At 36.2% G+C, this 19086-nt stretch overlaps 3 protein-coding genes across 8 annotated transcripts in view; 1 reads left to right on the forward strand and 2 right to left on the reverse strand.

Moving 5' to 3' along the window:
• The window catches only part of ccdc186 (coiled-coil domain-containing protein 186), a 28495-nt gene extending 24909 nt beyond the window's left edge, over positions 1–3586 (reverse strand). Inside the window, exons 1-2 of the mRNA XM_051913832.1 lie at positions 3453–3586; positions 411–1261 (exon numbers count right to left, since the gene is read on the reverse strand). Coding sequence (XP_051769792.1) covers positions 411–1240 — 830 coding nt within the window. The 5' untranslated portion in view covers positions 1241–1261; positions 3453–3586. The remainder of the gene's footprint in view (positions 1–410; positions 1262–3452) is intronic.
• tdrd1 (tudor domain containing 1) overlaps positions 1–19086 on the forward strand; it is a 63074-nt gene that overhangs the window by 41600 nt on the left and 2388 nt on the right. For 2 of the 6 annotated variants that reach the window (XM_051913827.1, XM_051913828.1), the window contains exons 3-22: positions 11111–11277; positions 11367–11425; positions 11647–11731; positions 12446–12560; positions 12662–12725; positions 12806–13141; positions 13321–13464; positions 13773–13941; positions 14048–14134; positions 14246–14422; positions 14785–14892; positions 15045–15215; positions 15321–15572; positions 15661–15792; positions 15878–15985; positions 16595–16765; positions 16956–17300; positions 17429–17545; positions 17688–17804; positions 18691–18858. In XM_051913827.1, coding sequence (XP_051769787.1) covers positions 11127–11277; positions 11367–11425; positions 11647–11731; positions 12446–12560; positions 12662–12725; positions 12806–13141; positions 13321–13464; positions 13773–13941; positions 14048–14134; positions 14246–14422; positions 14785–14892; positions 15045–15215; positions 15321–15572; positions 15661–15792; positions 15878–15985; positions 16595–16765; positions 16956–17300; positions 17429–17545; positions 17688–17804; positions 18691–18858 — 3076 coding nt within the window. In that variant the 5' untranslated portion in view covers positions 11111–11126. Of the gene's footprint in view, positions 1–8972; positions 9077–10246; positions 10349–11110; positions 11278–11366; positions 11426–11646; positions 11732–12445; positions 12561–12661; positions 12726–12787; positions 13142–13320; positions 13465–13772; positions 13942–14047; positions 14135–14245; positions 14423–14784; positions 14893–15044; positions 15216–15320; positions 15573–15660; positions 15793–15877; positions 15986–16594; positions 16766–16955; positions 17301–17428; positions 17546–17687; positions 17805–18690; positions 18859–19086 lie in introns of those variants that run through there. The other 4 variants (XM_051913830.1, XM_051913831.1, XM_051913829.1 and 1 more) reach the window with 4 other exon arrangements.
• On the reverse strand, positions 3759–8226 carry si:ch211-225b10.3 (endoplasmic reticulum-Golgi intermediate compartment protein 2). Its single transcript, XM_051913838.1, has 14 exons — positions 8136–8226; positions 7168–7306; positions 6985–7093; positions 6825–6871; positions 6665–6732; positions 6551–6591; positions 6352–6453; positions 6067–6162; positions 5915–5970; positions 5566–5667; positions 5281–5378; positions 5034–5196; positions 4828–4907; positions 3759–4714 (listed from the first exon to the last, which is right to left on the reverse strand). The coding sequence occupies exons 2-14, from the start codon at positions 7271–7273 to the stop codon at positions 4700–4702; spliced, it is 1083 nt and encodes a 360-aa protein (XP_051769798.1). The 5' UTR covers positions 7274–7306; positions 8136–8226; the 3' UTR covers positions 3759–4699.

The following is a 19086-nucleotide window of genomic DNA, read 5'->3' on the forward strand; positions in this document are numbered from 1 at the left end:
AACTTGTGCATGAAAATCCACAAGACATCAGTTTAAAAAAAATATAAAATATATAATCTATATAATAAATCTATATATAATCTATTACATATATTTATTATATAAAATACAACTACTGCAAGTGTCTTAAATAAAAATATTATTATAATCTATTTGATAAAAATCTATATAATCCATAATTCATAAACTCATTTTCCTTGATGATCTGATGCTTTTGGAGGGAAATGGCTAAATTTTATTGCCACACACTGGCACTGAAAAATAGTGAACGTGAAGTGTAATTTTCATGCAGGTAAGAATGGCAAATTAAACTAATGATTTACCATCTCCTGCTGCTATAAATCTTAGCACCAGCAGTGGACTATAACCTCTAGTGAGCTGATTGACATAGATATTAATCAACATCCTACCTCTTGATGGCTTTCTCCTGTTGAGAGTACTTGTACTGTACACACTTCTCAAATAAAGCCATGGAGTTCTGGTCCTTCTGAAGCCCATTGAGAGGACTTCCCTTCCGGACGCCCTCTGACTGACTGTTCAACAGCTCATCCTCCAGCTCATCCAGCAGAGACTCCTGAGACAGAGAGCGCTGGATCTCACACAACAGCTTCCTGCTGCAGTCCGTGTCATATGGGTTCATGTTGGAGTTAGATTGTGAGTTTTGGGGTACTGAAACAACATCTGGCAGTTCCTCACCCTCAGCAGCTGGCGTAGGAGTCAAAGGAGTTCTGTTAAGTTCTGTCTGCCCATTGAATGCATCAAACTCTGTGGATGAAAAATCATCTGTCCCATTCAGAACAGATAGAGAAGATTCCTCTACCTCATTCTGAGTCCCACCTTCTGATTCTGGAACCACGCCCGCTGGTTCCTCAAAGTCAGAACATCCGAGTTCTCCATCAAGAACAGCGGGAAGTGATTCTACAACACTGTCGTGGACAGCTGGTGGAGTTCTGGCATCGTCAATGGATGCTGTTCCACTGTCACAGCTAGTGTTCCCATCACCCTGTGCTTGTTCTCCAGGTCCTTCCTCTTGCTGAACCTCTGTGTGATCTTCTCTGACCACACGACCTGAAAGAGTAGCATCCAGCTCAAGACTGTCCAGCTCAGTGTCTTCATCCCGTTCTTTTAAAACGGGTTCACCCTCATTTCTGAGGACATCGGTTGACCCTTGTGGAACCATGCTGTCCTCTGAACTTTGGGAGACAGGGGTCAGTTCACTCTGACAATCCAACGGCTCCATGATCTCCTTCAGCTACTGGCACTGGAAAACACAATACACACAAGTGACTAACATGCATGTGAAACTCAAAGCATTGCACCTGCCTACTAAAAACGTGACTTTTATTTTCAACAATAAGAAGCCACCATGAAACATTTTTATCAAGGGATGACCAGGACACATTTATATGGCTATTTTATATTATTAGATTTCCGTCTATCACCAGGATGTTGTGTACAATTTTTGTGTGAACAGTCTCGTTACACCTCCTGTCATGATACTGCCATTAATAGTGCAAAGCATGTCCAAAAACCCACACATTTCTATGATTGAGGTGTGGTCCGTCCTTTCAAAATAAGGACACGGCTCTCCTTCCACCCGGAGGCAGTTTTGTGATGCCAGTATTGTGAAACTAAGGTGGCCCGCCTTTCTCACGCCCAGCTGGCCTGATACGTCACTGTATTAAAATTCAGTGGCTTACTGCGTTCCCAGCTAAATGCCTATAGATAACACTGGAGCGCACAAAAGGAAATACTTGCCATTGAGGAAAAAGACATTGATTTTGTGTGATTCACACTGAATGAGCAAAACTGGGGCAGAAGCCTATCCAGCAGGATAATCAAGAATGTGTTACAAATACTTTCAGGATGAGACTTACAATATAGGGCTATTATGAGAGCTTACTGTGAGAGTTAACTAGTGTGCAAGAGAGAGGAATGGACCTTAACCTGAGAACCTTGAGCCCAAATTAGGTTTATTTTTTAATCTTGTATTGCAGGTTCTTCTCTCAAATAACAAATTTTTGTAGGGCTGTTTAAAACGTTGTTTTCTCTCATTTTTTACTTCTAATTCCTAACTCTGGGAATGTTTCTACAGTTGAGAAATGCAACAGACCCATTTTTTTAACTGCCAAAACCTTTTTAATAATCTGTCAATGTTTTTCAAATTAGGTAAATGATGGAAAATGCGGTTTAACATAACCAATGTAACATATGACAAAATATGTTACCACAAAATATATCCAAAGGCTTTGTCAGTAGATAATACACAATTTCTGTTTTTAGTTGTTTTTTTTCCTCAGTGGCCCAAAAGAATATGAAATATGAAAAACTGTATTTTTTTAAAACTTTTTGTACGTACTACATGAAATTTCCAATCATGATGTAATCATTATTTTATTATCCTTAATAAAATGTATTCTTGCCAAGAACACAAACACTGTATGAGGTACAAGACTTGTCTGTAGTAGGACAAGATGTGCGACTACCAATAACTCAACTAAAACTTTAAAAGGTCACCAGCTTCTCATGCCTCTCTCCAAGCAGACATTCTCAACTGTCAACTAGCACCAAACTGAAACGTTTAATATTTCTCACTCACAGACACTCAGTGAAATACTTTAAAAAGGTGTTAAATGGATGCTAAACGTTATCACACTTTTTTTAGTCAGAACTGAAAAACAGATTTTGACTGGCATTAAATAGTTAAGCAATTTCCTGCCCAGGTTAACTTCCTTTTTTCTTCTTTCTTATCTGTGTTTGAATCATCTTTGTTTTTTGTTTTTATCTTCAGTCTCACAAATCATCATGTTATGTTAGTGGTATTTCTTCTGTAATTCTACAGGGGAAGGATGGACAGTGCTCAACCCACATTGACACATTTTCTCGCACCAAAGTTATTTAATCTATAAACAGCATTAATAGAGGAAATTTAGTAAATACAAGCATTGATCATTATATTATTCATTTTGAGGCGAGTGACAGATACTGCTGTTTCCACACAGGTGCAGTTAGCTTTAGCACACCGGCTAACCTTTCCAAATATGTCACATTTTACGTGTTAATGAGAAAACACCTGTTTTGTCCACACGAATTAAAAGAGATACGGTGTTAATGCAACTAATTATAGAATGGTTAAGTATTTAAACACCTCAAATACAAAATTGACCTGTGTAATTGTGTATTGTGTGTAGTGATCTAGTCCTTTATAACATTCTCAAGCTGATCAGATGAGTTTTAACAGCCATAACTGATTATAATAAGTCATTTAGCTTGCTACGATGATGTTATGATAAGAGTGTATCTATTAATCTGGTAGATTATAAGTATATAACAATAGTATATCAGCCAGCTGCCATTAAGTTCACCGAATGGCTTAGCTTTCAAGCTAATTAAATAAACATTCGCTTTTGTAGTTGGGATCTGGATATTTTGGTTTAAAAGATGTGACTTACCGGTTATGTTAAATCCATTTAAAATGCCATACACCAGCTGCCGTGATAAATAGTGAGTGTCAAGTCCGTGTGAGTGATCTCCTCCCGAGGTGACACATCAACAATATGGCCCCTGAACGCACTGATAGCGAAGAATTACGAACACCGAGATGGCCAGCAAGCAGTTAGCTAGAACGCAGGATCAAATACCGCCGACAGGGGGAGCCAAATCGGCCCAAATGACTTTTCTGAAGAGTTTCTGAAAGACCACATGAATTTAATTTAAATTTATTTGACCCGAGGAGGTGTTAAAATACTTATATTGGTAAGAAACGTACTGTCAAAAATGTAAATAGTGTTCTGGCTATATATGTTCTATGTAATATAACAAACCATACGGTAGTTAAATCAAAAGACCGGAAGTTATGGTTTTAAAGGCTCTTCCCTCTTCTAGGTTTACTGTGTTTTGTTGTTGATGTAGCGTTCCAACTGTTTGTTAAATTTTATGGTATTTATAAAGTACATATATAACTATAATTGCTATTTTATAATATTAGGGCTAAAATAAGTATTATCATGTAGAAAGTTAACAGCACATTGTTTGGGCGGGATGTGGATTTATTTTTTTTATTTTTTTTTTGACATTTTTCATTTTTATCAAAATAATCGCTAGCTGCAGCCATAATAATAAACAACTTCTAAAAACATATTGCATAAAATAAGTTTGCATTTCAGCAATTTTGTGTACATCTAATTTTGATGTCATTAATGTATTATATACCCTACTGAATATTCATAAATTTATATCATAAATTTAACAGAGTAGGACAGTTCTACAGTTTAATTTGACATTACAAGGCAGTCATGAAACTACAAGGTTCTTCTTTGAAAGACAATTTATTTCTGACATTATGAAAAAATATTATATAAAACATTATATAAAAAATATCCATTGTTCAGTTATCACTCTACTATACAAAATCATGGTAACAGAGTTGGCATTTTTAAATTGTCTGACCATCATTACAAAAATGATTAACAATGGGAGATTTTAACTTGTCTTTGTCCACTTTTTTAAAGGATGATGATGTAATTATGAAATGGAATATATGGAATTGCAGTTGGCAATAGGCATATATAAAATAGGCATATATAAAATAATCTTTGTTGGTTTATGCTATCCAGGTCCGATTCATGCTTCTCATTTGTCGCTTTGGATAAAGGTCTCTGTCAAATGAATACTGTACACGTAAATGTTCCAGGCTGTCCTAATCAGGGAGAACCTTGAAAAACACAGAACCCAATTAGTCAGATCAGCATGTTATTTATAGTTGTACTTCGGCTTACTTTTTCAAGAGAAAGTCATGCAGCGTAACTTCTAAAATTAGTGACTCACCTCCATGGACTGATTTGCACCAAGTTTAAAACGACAGCAGATAATGTCAACAAAATACCCAATCAATCTGTGAAGCAGATCTGTGTGAAGAAGCACAGCAGAAGAAAAGTCTATGAATGTTTGGCTATGATTTGTCATGCCTCATACATATACTGTAATTGATTTACACTTATATTTAGATATAATGTAAAGTGTGTGGAAATTACCTGAAGTTGAAAAGATTCCCCCAATGATGCCACACAATCTCACTAGAAACACAGAGAGAGGCATATGCTCCTCACTCACCCTCACCATTAATGGACTCAGTTTATACTTAATAAAGATCCCAGATACACTATGGCTGCCTTTCTCTCGGCTTACAACCCGCTCCTATATGACAGGGGGCAACATGATCAACAGCAACACACTTTCGCATAGATACACATGCATGCACAGGGCACACATATAACCTACCCTTTCTGTAACAGAAAACTGGTGCATGTCCACTGAAACATCTGATGTGTGCAGCTTGGTGGGAACAACTGTGATAAAATACTGAAACAGCATGTTTTCTGAAAACACAGATTAAGAACACTCAAACTGCTGGTACTGTATTGCATGTAAAAAGATGCATTCTCTAATTATTTACATCTACATTTAAATTTATTTGCATGTATTTGCACACATATCTAGACTGTGACTGTATATTGTGCTGTGGGTTGTATTGAACAAACATTGAACTATATCAAAAAGACCTACGCTCTAATGTAATTTTTTCCATGCCATCAAGGGGATTGATGTGTCCAGGAACATCGTTTCCAAAAGACAAATAGTCTATTCGATGTGAGAAGTTATATACAGCTGGGAAAAAAAATAAAAAATTGAGATAATTCTGCTTATAAGGATTTGCAGTTATAAATGTTAACAATAGAAAAGAACAGGATTTACTTTACATATGAATTATAAAATTATTAGAAAAGACAAATGGCAAAGTGTGAGACCTCCATCTAGTGGATATCTAAAGCATTACATGAATTTTCAATTTGTCTTTAAAAGTTGTCAAAGTTGAGTTAAAAGTTGAGAGTACGTAACTGTAAGTAAAACATACCTTCGTTTTTGATTAATGCAGCAAAATGGGCATGACCTCTGATAGTATCAATTGGTCTATGAGGACAGAATCAACAAATAATTTCACATAGGAAACATCTTTATAAAAGCTAGAATACAGCTGTATTTCTTTTGCTAAAAGTGTATACTTACTTGCCTAGTGTGATATGGAAGTTCCCTGCCACTTTACTGACATGGATGTGTCCATGTATCCTACATGCATCCTTGGATTCAGATGCAGAATCATTTCTGTGCAAAGTAAAAAACAGAAACAGGGCATGATTAATTAATTGTTTGTAAGGGAACATCTTTAGCTCCATCATGTTTGTTCAAATCCTTAATAAAATGTTTTATGTCTTTAATACCAAGATTATTTACCTAAAATATTATTACATTTTATTGCATCAGCATTGGACTTAATTAATAAAACAGATATACCGTGGAAGTGGGTCAGAAAAGTATCCATTCAGTGCTGATTTAAAGAGTACATCTTGAAGTGAACGCTCTTCCTGCAGTCTGTTTTGAATCTGCTCTAATATCCTTAGATACAATAATCAGAGATGAATACTTATAATACACATACATATTGTCTGGAGAACTTTGCATTTAATTAATAACTGTCAAACATTGTACATACTGGTACCACATTTTGTTCTGTGGAGAGGGCTCAAAGCTAACCTGAAAAACAAAATCACAAAACAGTTAACAGTTATGAAATCTGAAATGCAGTAGATGGTCTGGAGTTACTTACAGGATCATATTTAAGTTCCTTTGATGCAATGACAGTGCCGGCAATATCCAACACATCTGCACCCACCGCTAGACAAGAAAAGTTGATTCAGAGTAATTAATACAGTCCGGGCATAAAAACATTTTGAAAAACAATTCCAGTGCATAACAGATGCACTTACTTTCACATTTCATGGCAACTGTGATGTCAATTTTTATCTTCAATTTACTGTAAAAAAACAAAACAACAACAAAACAAAGTCAGCCCAGATCTTATAATTTATTCAAATATGTATCTATATAAATATATAACTGTAAACATGGCAAATACTATATACACACCTGGTAAAATCTGTGTCTACTTCATATTCATATTTCATCCATGAGTCCTGGTACACAAGAAACTCTGATATCGTCAGAAGTGCCATGAGGATGAAAACAATCAGAGACACTGGAGAGAGAACCAAGAAGTCAGTAACAGGTAACATCTACTGTAATATTCAAACAGCAAATATCAAAATTCACCTGTGCCTCCAAAAGCTGATGTTACAACATAGCTCTCTGGAACTTTAGGAAAGGCGTCTAGTTCTTTCACTAAATCGATGGTCTTTTTTCTGTTCAGCCTCTTCATTGTTTAGTGGATTTCAGTAGATTTACCTTTGACCTGTATGTGCAAAAACATGACTTTATTTCAAAGTATAGAATTGATATTACAAAAAGGGTAAAGAGTTTAACTAATATGTCACCATATACTTCCCGAGGTGATTTATCACAGTACATTAAGACTGTATAGTACATTGTATTCAAGTTTTCTAAAATTATGTTTTAATATGCAAATGAGGCATTATTATTTAAATATGCACAAATTTGCACAAATCTCCAAAACAGAAATTTGAGCATTGGATAAAGTCAGGTTCAAAATGAATTTTGTTGACATCAGCGTTGAAGGTTTTTACAGATTGAAGCGGATTTTTGCATATTTCATTATCACTCCATAAACCAGAAAAAATACTGCCAACAGGTAGAAAAAAATGTCACCATGTTTTAGGGATAACGTGTTATATATTAGATTGATCTGTAAAAACCTTCAGAATATAAATAGGAATACAGCTGAAGAGTTAAGTGTATGTCAGTGCTATTGAACAGACTTCTGGCTCAAAACATGAGAAAAACCCTTTATTTTAAAGATATATTGTAATTGAAATCTATAGACACAAATACATAAAACATAATAAAATAAACACTTAAATGTGTATTTCCTGTAGTATCTGAGGCAACAATATCTGTGCTTGATTCCAGCGTTATATCTGTGCAGATTAAATACTTTGCTGACTTTACTGCACACAAGCAAACTGCTAAAGAAGATCATACTTCCTGTTCACCCAACTGTAATAACTGCTATTTGAGTTCATTTCTGCACAATCAACTCTAAAAAGCAAACTGACATCAAGTCACAACAAGACTGACGCAAATGTGGATTAAATCTCTCTTACCTCTTTCTGAACACCTTTAAAACTAGGCTTTAAACACTTTCCAATGGGACCATCCATTTACTGCCATTCATATGTGCTGTTTTGCAACCACCACTGCCACATAGTGGAACAGCTGGTTTTTCTGGCTAAACAAAAACCCAGCACAGGTTTCCTCCTGCGCAAAAGTGGACTGACAAAATTAAAATACTTTAGCCTGATACATACCTTATCATACTTATGTTATTCTGCTGTTTAATCTGATATAGGTTTTGTCATATGATGGCAGATGCTTTGGCCAGAACTTCAGTGACATGTTCGCAATAAGGCTTCAGTGAAAATAAATACATTGCTGTAAGAAATGTACATGTTTACTTATTTAAAGTAAACAATGAAGTCTAACAAAGAGTTTTTTCTTTTCTTTTTGAACTCCTCACATTTCGACATGATCAAGTAGATGAAAGAAAAAGTGTACAAACTGATTGCATTTATACAAAAATGCCTTGGTGTAATTTAATATCACTTAGTATCAAGACAGAAATATCTTATGACAAAAAATGAAGCGCACAACAATGTAGAGTACAAGAACAGTTTTTAATCACGACTCTAACACATAGGAGAACAACAGAAGAAACAAAACAAAACCACATCTAACATAAGCAAGACTGAACAAAGAACCAAGGAAACTTAGGGCTTACATACAGACAAGAAAAGTTTGATAAGGCAAACAAAGGAAGCTAAATGAAACACAGGTGAAACTAATCAGTAACTATGGAAACAAACTGACACACACTATAATTGGGGTGCATCTCAAACAGCTCCCGAGCTCGTGAACCAGTATATCGTGTTCACGAATTCGGGCGCTGGTAAGGACAGTAAAGGACTCTGGCTCACTACACATTGGGATACTGATGACTCTATTTCCGGAGATGTGACAACGTCCTCATTGTACAACATCACTACTGGTATTTATGAACAACAGCAGAACTGATATCTTTCTGACATTACTGGTAATGTTATAAAGTACATTATGATAAATACTTTGCTTGTTACATACATTGTTACTTTGCTAGATTGTTCATTACCTGTCTAGCGATGTATGTTTATGCTGAAATAAAACAATGGTTTGTATTTTTAAAAACATCCATCACGTGTCGTTATGCGAGTTGGCTCAAGTGATTTAAGTTTCGTGCTTCAGAAATTCCATTAAGGGAACATAGTGAGCATCGATGCTCCCTGTTTTTCACAGTGCATTGTGGGACTTTTTATGAAGCGAACATTTCAGTGCCCTGGAAGGTTTTTGCGATTGAGACAGCCCTTAAAATGGCCGACTCCCTGATCAGTGCCCTGACTAATGGTCAACTTAAAATGACAGGGAACAGGAACAAAATAGAACCAATGAATGTAAACATACATGTGACAGTAAGTGGAACTTAAATTTTTTTTCCAATTCAGATATTAATTTTAATAAATGTATTTAAACAGTGGAGGGTGTAAAGAACAGCAAAACAAATAAGACTCTTTACAGCCTTCAATCTTTGTCAAATGTAATTTTTACAAGTATTATTTTATTTATTTTATTTTTTTTACAAGTAGGCTATTTAAGTTTCATTTTAGAGACTTTTGTTTTAAAATGTTATGTTTACTTTGAATTTCATTCTAATACTAGTACTATATACAAAAGATTCTATTTCAAATAAATGCTCTTCTTTTGAACTTTCTTTTCATCAAAGAATACTGAAAAAAACTGTTTTCCACATTGATAATAATAATAAATGTTTCTTGAGCTGCAAATCAAGATCGTGTGACACTGAAGACTGGAGTAATAATGCTGAAAATTCAGCTTTGCCAACACAGGAATAAAGTACATTTTTAAAATATATTTACATAGAAAACAGTTATTTTAAAATTGTAATAAAATTTTACAACATTACTGTGTTTTTTTTTTTTTTTTTTTTTTTTTTTTAAATCAAATAAATGCAGCCTTGGCGAGCATAAGAGACTTAAAAAAAAAAAAAAAAAAAAAAAAAAAAATCTTACCGATCCCAAACTTTTGTACGGCACTGTATATGTGCTTTTTTAAATACATTTATGTATTTAAAAAGATGTCCCGTCGAGTATCTTTCGTTGCAGTGACTAAAGCAGAAGGATTCTCAGTCACGTGAAGTCCTTAGGTCTCAGCGTTCGTTCAATTGCGCATGCGCATTAAATCCTTACAGCACGCGGTTGTGTCAAGGGTAAGAATGTCTCATCTCCGAAATAATATATTCGGAAAAAGTGTTACGTACTTGTATTTATTTCTTTAATTTACACTTAGGTTGTCTTGCCTAACATGTAACAAGCTGAAGGGTATACTTGAATATTAAGAAAACTTGGTTTGTCGATTAACCTAGGCCACGTGTGAACAGCTTTGCGTTTTTCTCAGAATCAATACTGACATAATTATATTCAATATACTGGATTTTTTAGTTAGTTCAGTCACTATAACTTCAGTTCATGTTTATAGAAAAGGAAAAGTGTTATCAGTATAATGTGTATTTATCAGTGTATATCGTGCTGATATATATTTTGTACGCATACGGGCGTTAAAAGTGCCAGAACATGCATGCATGCACGCACTTTAATTAAACCTTATGTTTCAGTCAATATACTATATGTATTTATCAGTGTATATCGTGCTGATATATATTTTGTACACATTCACATGTTAAAAGTGCCAGGACATAAGCCTACATGACTCCCCACGTTAATTAAACCTTATGTTTAAGTCATCTTGCTTGATATATACCTATCTGTAACGTTAGTTACAATCAAACACACCTGAACCAGATATTGAAGGTCTCTGGGTTCACTTGAAAATGACAGACAGGTGGATTGTAGCAGATTTTGAGCTAAACTTTGCAGGAAGTTAGATCTCCAAGAGCAGGACTACTATCTTATTGTCCCATACCTGCTCAAACTCATAGTATTGACTAATAGTGTGTTATTTCACCTCGCAGTGAAACCAAAGGAATAATGAATCGATCCTTCACTCAGACTTTGATAAGACCCAATCTCCCCCTGAGGAGACCTGCGACTGGACCGAGTTCATTTACTCCTAGAGGACCAGCACCAGCAATTCAGGATCTCGCTCAAGAACATCTGCTAGGAAGTGACATTCTAGATGGTATTGATTAAATGTTTTGAGCATTAGACATGCATGTCATTGACTCTTGAAAAATACAATCTAGATTATTTTCTTTTCCACTTCTTTAGATCCTAAGAGTGATGCTGTCAGAAAGGAGAATGTGGTTTCTGCAAAGAACAGTCAGAATGTATGTATATGATAATGTCTCTCTGTATGTAATTGAAGATTTATCTTTTCAAGTTATTTATTTTTTTAAAGTCAAATACTGTTTTTAATATGTTGAAATTGGTTATATAGCTATTTAGATATATTTGTAGTATTTCCTCTAGAGGCTTTAACCAGAGATCAGACAGCATTGATAGTTTTCTGCAGTAGTATCAATATTTAAAGTGTTTAATTTTTCCACAGTGTGGAGATTTCTTGTCTCCCCCACAGACAGCAGGATCCATGTTGGGCCCACTGGTAAAGTTGTGCAATTACTGCAGTCACCAGGGTAGGTTACTAAGCTTGATTTCAGTGTTCAACTTGTTTGATTTTATTTGGTTGGTATAATGACTTAAGATTTTTATCAAATTTATTCAAAATTGAATTTATGCTTAAAACAAGAAATCTGTCAGTGAGTTAAGAAAAACTTGTGGTTACCTCATTTTTACCTCATCCGCCATGTTGAAACCGTCAAAGCCAGTCCGTGAACATTCAAGAGCAAGTGTCTGCAACTGTAGTTAGAAGCATGTTTGAATATCTATATCTGCAATAGACTTCAGCAGATGATTTTGCTAAACTAACACTGTACAACAAGACGAAGGCATCAGCTAACACGACATTAGGGCTGCCCCCAATAGTCAGTGAGTCTTTGCAGCTGACCCTGACTCAGAAAACACTAGTTTATTAAAGAATAATTACATTTTCCCTTGCTATTTTTTTCCGACACATTCATAAAATCAAAAAAAAGATAAAATCACTGCTCTCAACAAAAAAAAGTTGCAATACTTTCAAATGAAAAATGAAAGATCCGCATTTGTCTTAATGAATTAATCGTAATCGAGGTAAAATGTTCAATTAATCGAGATTTTGATTTTAGGTCATATTGTCCAGCCCTAATATCTATGGTCCTGCTCACTGATAGTGGTGCAAACATGTCTTGGCTGGCTTTGATCAGCAGAATGAGTAGGTCATTTACTAGTGATATTTCTTGTACCCTATTTAGGAAACTTCAGGTGCACTCGTTGTAAAAAAACGTGCTACTGTTCTGTAGCTTGTCAGACTCAGGATTGGAAAGCTCATCGACATGTCTGCAAACCCAGCATCTCAGAAGTTACCAGGTACTAGCAGTGATGTTCTCTGTATATCAGTGTTATTTGCATGTTGGTTTGGAAGCACAGTGTGAAAATTTCCTTTTCATACTTTTTGTCTTTCCAATCAGTGAGAAAATTAAGGAATCCACAGCTATGCCATCTGGAAATGGACTTGGTGGCCTTCAAGCTAAGGTATTTCATTGGTTGCTATAGTGACTTACACTTGCAGTAGTTATTTCATCTAATTCCCTCAGAAAATTCTTCTTTTACAGGAGATCTGTGTTGACCTAAAGCCAAAGAGAATGTTTCGAGGTGATTTGCGCAAGAATGTTGTTTCCAAAGGAGCTGAGATACAGGTACTTTTCTTAGGCCTATATTTCTTTAAGCTATATAGACATACTGCCTCACAGAGCATCTTTTTTTTTCAGGGTACAGTGATTGACCTGAGGAACCCTGGGATGTTCTCCATCCACCTGCAGTCAATTGAGATGATTGAGTCCCTGAAAAACATCACTGCAGAGCTCCAGAAGGCCTATAGTACTTCATTTGCTCCTGAGTACAAGCCTGAAATTGGGGAGCTCTGTGCGGTTAAATTTTCTCTTGATCGGGTGAGGCAAATCATTACATTTTAATTAAATTTGTCAGAACCACAGCGATTAGAATTTCTGTGAAAAATGCATCGTTTTAAATCAGTGCAGTGCTTAACAGGTCAAGTTTGTTTTATCTTAAAACATTGACTGTAGTGAGTGTTGTAGTGCTCAGTTTGGTCTTTTTCACGCTGAATTAGAACTGGTATCGAGCTGAGGTCCAGTCAGTTGATGTGGCCCGCAAAACTGCTAATGTATTTTACATTGACTTTGGGAATGAGGAGAATGTGACACTTGACAACATAAGGCCTCTCTCTGACAATATCGATGCTGCACCGCCATTTGTGAGTTACATCTCCATTCCAAAATATTTTATTATTATTACTTATAATTCTGTGTGTGTGTGTATATTTATGTGTGCTCTCTATATAGATATTGATATATGTATATATAGATCATTTCAGATTGACTAAAAATGTTGAATTTCATTGAAATGTATAGTTCTTAAAAAGGAACTGCCAAATATATTAAAATATTTGCAATACTCCTGATGTTTGAAAAATTCATTATACTGCTCAGCTCTTGTTAAATGACTTATGGTTCCAGCAGTAGTCACTGTCATGCTTTTTCCAAAGCTGCTTTATTTTCACAGGCTTTGCAGTGTTGTGTTGCTGGGATAAAGCCTGTGACAGGAAGTTGGACAGGAGAATGCACTATTGCTGTTAGGCAGTTAATTACTGGAAAGAGCCTCACTTTCACAGTGTTGGACATCATGAATGATGGAGCTCTGCTTGCTGTAGATTTTCCTCTTAGCACGCTTGGTAGGCCATTCATGGTTCTTTGGAGAGCTTTGTCTGAAATGAATAAGATATTCAGTGTAATTTTTTTTTTTTTTTTTTTTTTCTTTTTTTTTCTTCCCTCCTACAGGTAAATACATGAGCACTTTCCTGATAGACCAGGGCTATGCTATAAAGGACAATGTTCCTGTCAAACCACAGACTGAACACAACATCAGTGAGTATCTTTTTTTTGTTGTTGTTGTTGTTGTTGTTTTTCATGAAATGATTCATTCCATTCTTTGATTTTTATTTTTTCACCCTGTTCTGTTTCGCATCCTTTCTTTAGATTCCTTGCTGACGGCGTCCTTTGAAAACTTCAAGCGCTTGTCTGGAGGAAAGAATGAGAACTCTGAAGCCAGGCCTCCAGAGCCGTTGACTCAGGGAGTGGGTGACACATTCACTGCAGTGGTCACCCACCTCCAGTCTCCCTCAGAGATCCTCTGTCAGAAGCTTGAAAATGCCAGTGAGCTTTCTGCAACTCAATTTAAAACAGTTTTACCTTAATGAAACATTTTTTATTACATGGTATTTTTATTACATGATCATTGGTGCATACACTATCATTCAAATGTTTGGGTCGGTCAGGGAATTTGAAAATAATCTTATGCTCACCAAAACTGCATTTATTTGATCAAAAACAGTAATATTCTTGAATAGTAGTGTACTGTATATATGACGGGGAAAGAATTTTTTACTTTGCTGCTGCAATGTTTTAGCATCATCTGTTGTCATTTTCTACCTTTTTTTTTTTTTTTTTATAAATAAAATATATATATACTGCACTTTCAGTAGGTTGAGTGTATGATGTAATCTTCATGTATTCAGGTGTAATCCAGCAGTTGCAGTTGAATTTAAGGGAGCACTGTTCAAACACTCTGGCCAGTGAGAACTTCAGGCCTGCGCCAGGAACTGTCTGCTGCTCACTGTTCTCAGGTCAGACCAATATTTTTTTTTCTTTTCCTTTTGATTCATGTAAATGTCTTAAGTGTGCCTTCCCGTTGGCGAATGGGGCTGGGTGCTGTTGAAATGTTGAAATTGTAAAAATGAAGTGTTGTCTTCTGAAGCTATCTCTTTATGCATTACAGAGGACAACCAGTGGTACAGAGCTAAAGTTCTGGCATATTCCTCTGAGGATCGCGTGTGTGTCGGATACATAGACTTTGGAAACTCTGAGGAAGTTGAGTTGAATCGCCTACGACCAATCAACAAGGAGCTGTTGGCTTTGGCAACACAAGCAATTCCCTGTTCTCTGGCAGGTACAGTACAATGATTCATTCACTGAGCATCTGTAAGTGTTATTGGCTCAGCATATACAGAAGCCAGAGGTTAATTTCTTGATTAACGGGGTCCTATTGCTCCAGGTATAAAGTCTCCAACAGGCGACTGGTCAGAGGAGGCCATTTTGATGGTGAAACGTCTGGTCTGCAACCGCTTCATTCGGGTTGAGATTCTGGGTAAGAAGGATGGTAGGGCTCTGGTGTCCATGATCGACGAGTCCAGTGACCCTCAGACCAATGTCGCTGAGTTGTTGGTTAACATGGGTTATGCTGCCATTGAAAGTTTGGAGACGGAGAAGAATGAACCAGCTCAGGCATCCTTCCCTGAAATGCCTCGTAAGTGAAGAACCTTATTTTATTTGAGCCATTTCTGACCGTTTTTAAAAGGAAGATTTATAATCAGTATCTTTTAATTTTACCCTAGCCCTCAGTCTGCCTGTTGTTGAGAAAATGGAGTGGACTTGTGCTGAACTTCCATTCGATGGTCAAAAGGTGGAGCTGGTGATCAGTACTCTGAAGAGCCTGGATGAATTCTACTGTTACAACTACAGTATCGGTGCGACTGTCCATCAATGTTGTTCTTTCTAAACTGTGTGACTCATTATGTTTGTAATTTAAGTATTTTTATTTCTGTCTGGCAGATTCACATGTCCTGACAGAGCTGTCCTATGAGCTCAAAAAGCATTGTGAATTGGACAGGGCGCCCTTTACACCAACTGTGGGAGAACCATGTTGTGCTCTCTTCACAGGTGATACTGACTCGTCTTTCAGAAACAAATACCATGATTACATTAAAACACTTACAATTAAAGTAAACAGAAACAAACTGTAAAGCAATGTTTTTTTCATATTCAAACAAGAGTTTATATACTGGAATCAGAGTTGACAACTGACATTTATACATTCATTTAAGATACTAGATATACACTACAGTTTAAAAAGTTTGGGGTCAATAAGATTGTTTAAATGGTTTGGCGTTGTAAAGAAGTATCATTTGCTCGACACGTCTGCATTTATTTGATCAAAAATACAGTAAAAACAGGTATATATTGAAAATATAACAATTTAAAATAACTGTTTCCTAGTTTAATATATTTTAAAATGCAGTTAATTCCTGTGATTCCTTCACTGTCACATAGTCCATCAGGAGTCATTCTAATTTGCTGATTTGGTGTTCAAGAAACATTTCTTATCAATGTTAAAAACAGTTGTGCTGCTTAGTGTTTTAAGTGGAAACTTATATATATTTTTAAGTCTTTACTGTCACAGATTAATTTAATGCATCCTTGCTGAATAAAATTATTCATTTCTTTGGGAAAGAAATTCAATGTATCAATGTTTTTGCTTCCTGTTTGCAGGAGATGCCCAATGGTACAGGGCCATGGTATTAGAAGTGTGTGGAGAGAGTAAGGCTAGAGTTTATTTTGTGGACTATGGGAACTCCTGTGAGGTGGAGGCAGCACATCTGAAGGCCATCACTCAGAGCCTGCTCAAACTGCCTTTCCAAGCGATACGCTGCTGGCTTGCAGGTTTGCTTTCTCTGTTGGAGTTTGTGTGTGGCTATGAATTACTCAGAATTTGTTTTTATGGTTGCAAGCCTAGGATATTTTCCCCTCATTAACTACAATAACTAAATATGTATTCTGAATATGTAAGTTTGTATTCTGTATACAGCATTGTAAGTTCATTGTACATTTGGCCAATAATCACTGTGTGCAGGAGTAGAACCAGTGGAGGGTCAGTGGAGTAAAGAGGCAATGCACAAGTTTCGGGCTCTTTGTGCCGGTCAGCCATTGAGTGGCAAAGTGCTGTCCATCACTGAGAAGGGTTATGGGGTAGAGCTGCAGAGCGCTGGACAAAGCATTGCTGCTGTGCTAGTTTCTGAGCACCTGGCTAGAGCTTGTGGACAGGTGAAACAGCCTCCACTGCAGCCAACTAAACCTTCCAATCAGATTGAGGATCTGCCCACTCTAAAACCCATTGATCAGAATCCACCTGTTGAAGAGCCTTTGAAAGTGAAGAACAATGAAGCTGCCAGTGCCCCAGAAGATTTAGCCGTATCAAGTAAGTTAGCATAACTGATGGTAAAATCTTTTATATATGGCTTTATAGTTTTGTAATTATTACTAGTAATATGCAGGTCATTGATTATTGTTGTTGTGCATGATTAAATAATTGTTACTGTCATGTAGGTGGCTCTTTTCCTTTGAACTGGAAGACGTTGGAGCTGCCTTGCAGTGAGACGTTCCAACCAAGAGTGGCAGCAGTGATCAGCCCTAGTCTCTTTTACATAATGAATCCTGGACAAGGTGTGCACTTGTAGTGTAGTATTTAAAGCATAAAATCTAGCTAGAGCACCTATTATCATCGTTATTTTATTATAACCTTTATAGCCATAGTTATACCATTAGAATGATGCTTTACATTAAGCTGAATTTTTGTCTCCCCTAGTGAACGTAGAGGGTCTGAAGGCTGTTATGACTGATGTTGCGAAATACTGCAGCAAACAGCCAATCCCCAATCAGTGCCACCCTTTACCAGGAGCTGCCTGCTGCGCACAGTTCTCAGGTCAGTTTTACCTTCACCCGTGACTGACTCTTGCTGGGTTAAATAGAAGGAATCACACGTGCAGTGTTACTAAACTATATGGTGAATCTTTGCAAATAAACAGCAGCACAATGGTTCTCAACTTTGATGATAACAAATGTTCTTGAGCACAAAATCAAAGTGTTAGAATGATTTCTTAAGACTGGAGCAATGACTGCTGAAAATGCAGCTTTGACATCACAGGAATAAATAACTGTTTTCTATTTTAATGCATTTAAAACTGTAATTTTATAATTGTAGTAATATTTCACAATATTACTGTATTTCTGATCAAATAAATGCAGCCTTGGTGTGAAAAATAAGTGACTTCTTTCAAAAACATTAAAAAAAAAAAATCTTTACCACTTCAAACTTTTGAACAGTAGCACATATGCAATGTTATGAATTAATCTGGGCGGTTCATTTAGTTGTTTTAGTGCACTCAGGAAATTCAACTGGCTGTGCACATTTATTAAAGTCAATCAAATCAAACAATGTTTATTTTAAGAACTTCTGAAAAATACATTGGAAGTACTAAACATGTAAGTGTTTGTAATGAAATGGCTATTTAAAAAGTATCGGGTGAGGATTCAGCAAAGCCAGTAATTCCAGGTTTGTCTAAAATTGACACACCTGTAGTGGAACTCACAGCTTTTAAACTACAGCTGTAAAAGTGCGCGCAACAATCCTCTGTATAAGTGACTTTTAAATGTTGTTTTTTTTTTTTTTTTTTTTTTTTTTTTTTTTTTAAATGAGAGAGTTGTTGCTGTGATGTGGTTTTATGAGTTTCATGATGCTGTGTAATGTGGTTGTGCTACTGATATCTCCTTGACATTGTTTCTTAAACCAGTAAACTCTCCTCATTCAGGTGACAAAAATTGGTACCGAGCCGTTGTGTTGGAGGTGACGACCAAGCATGCGCATGTAATTTACGCTGATTATGGAAACATGGAGACAGTCCCTGTCTCTAGTATCCTTCCCATCACCAAAGAACTTCTCCAGCATCCATTTCAGATCGTCAGGTGTTCACTGGCAGGTAAGACTTCCACTCGTCTGATGTTAAAATGCTTGTAAGACTGGGCTCAGACTACAGGAGGTTTTTAAATCCTAACAGACTATGAAATCTGGTTGCATCACGTACATAAGGAGAATCTTTACAGATTTTCTTCTGAATCTCAAACATTCACACACTACAAGATTTGACAAGTGACAAGTTTTTTCCTAAGATTGTTGGGAGGGGTACATTGGGGATCAGTTGGCCTAA

This window comes from Ctenopharyngodon idella, chromosome 12 (genome assembly GCF_019924925.1).
Source record: "Ctenopharyngodon idella isolate HZGC_01 chromosome 12, HZGC01, whole genome shotgun sequence".
Taxonomy (NCBI): domain Eukaryota; kingdom Metazoa; phylum Chordata; class Actinopteri; order Cypriniformes; family Xenocyprididae; genus Ctenopharyngodon; species Ctenopharyngodon idella.

Coding starts and splice junctions, on each gene's coding strand:
- si:ch211-225b10.3 (XM_051913838.1), bottom strand. CDS start 7,273: ATGAAGAGGCTGAACAGAAAAAAGACCATCGATTTAGTGAAAGAACTA. Junction 6,733..6,824: donor AGTTGCCATGAAATGTGAAA/GTAAGTGCATCT, acceptor TTTCTTGTCTAG/CGGTGGGTGCAGATGTGTTG. Junction 6,592..6,664: donor AGGAACTTAAATATGATCCT/GTAAGTAACTCC, acceptor TTTGTTTTTCAG/GTTAGCTTTGAGCCCTCTCC.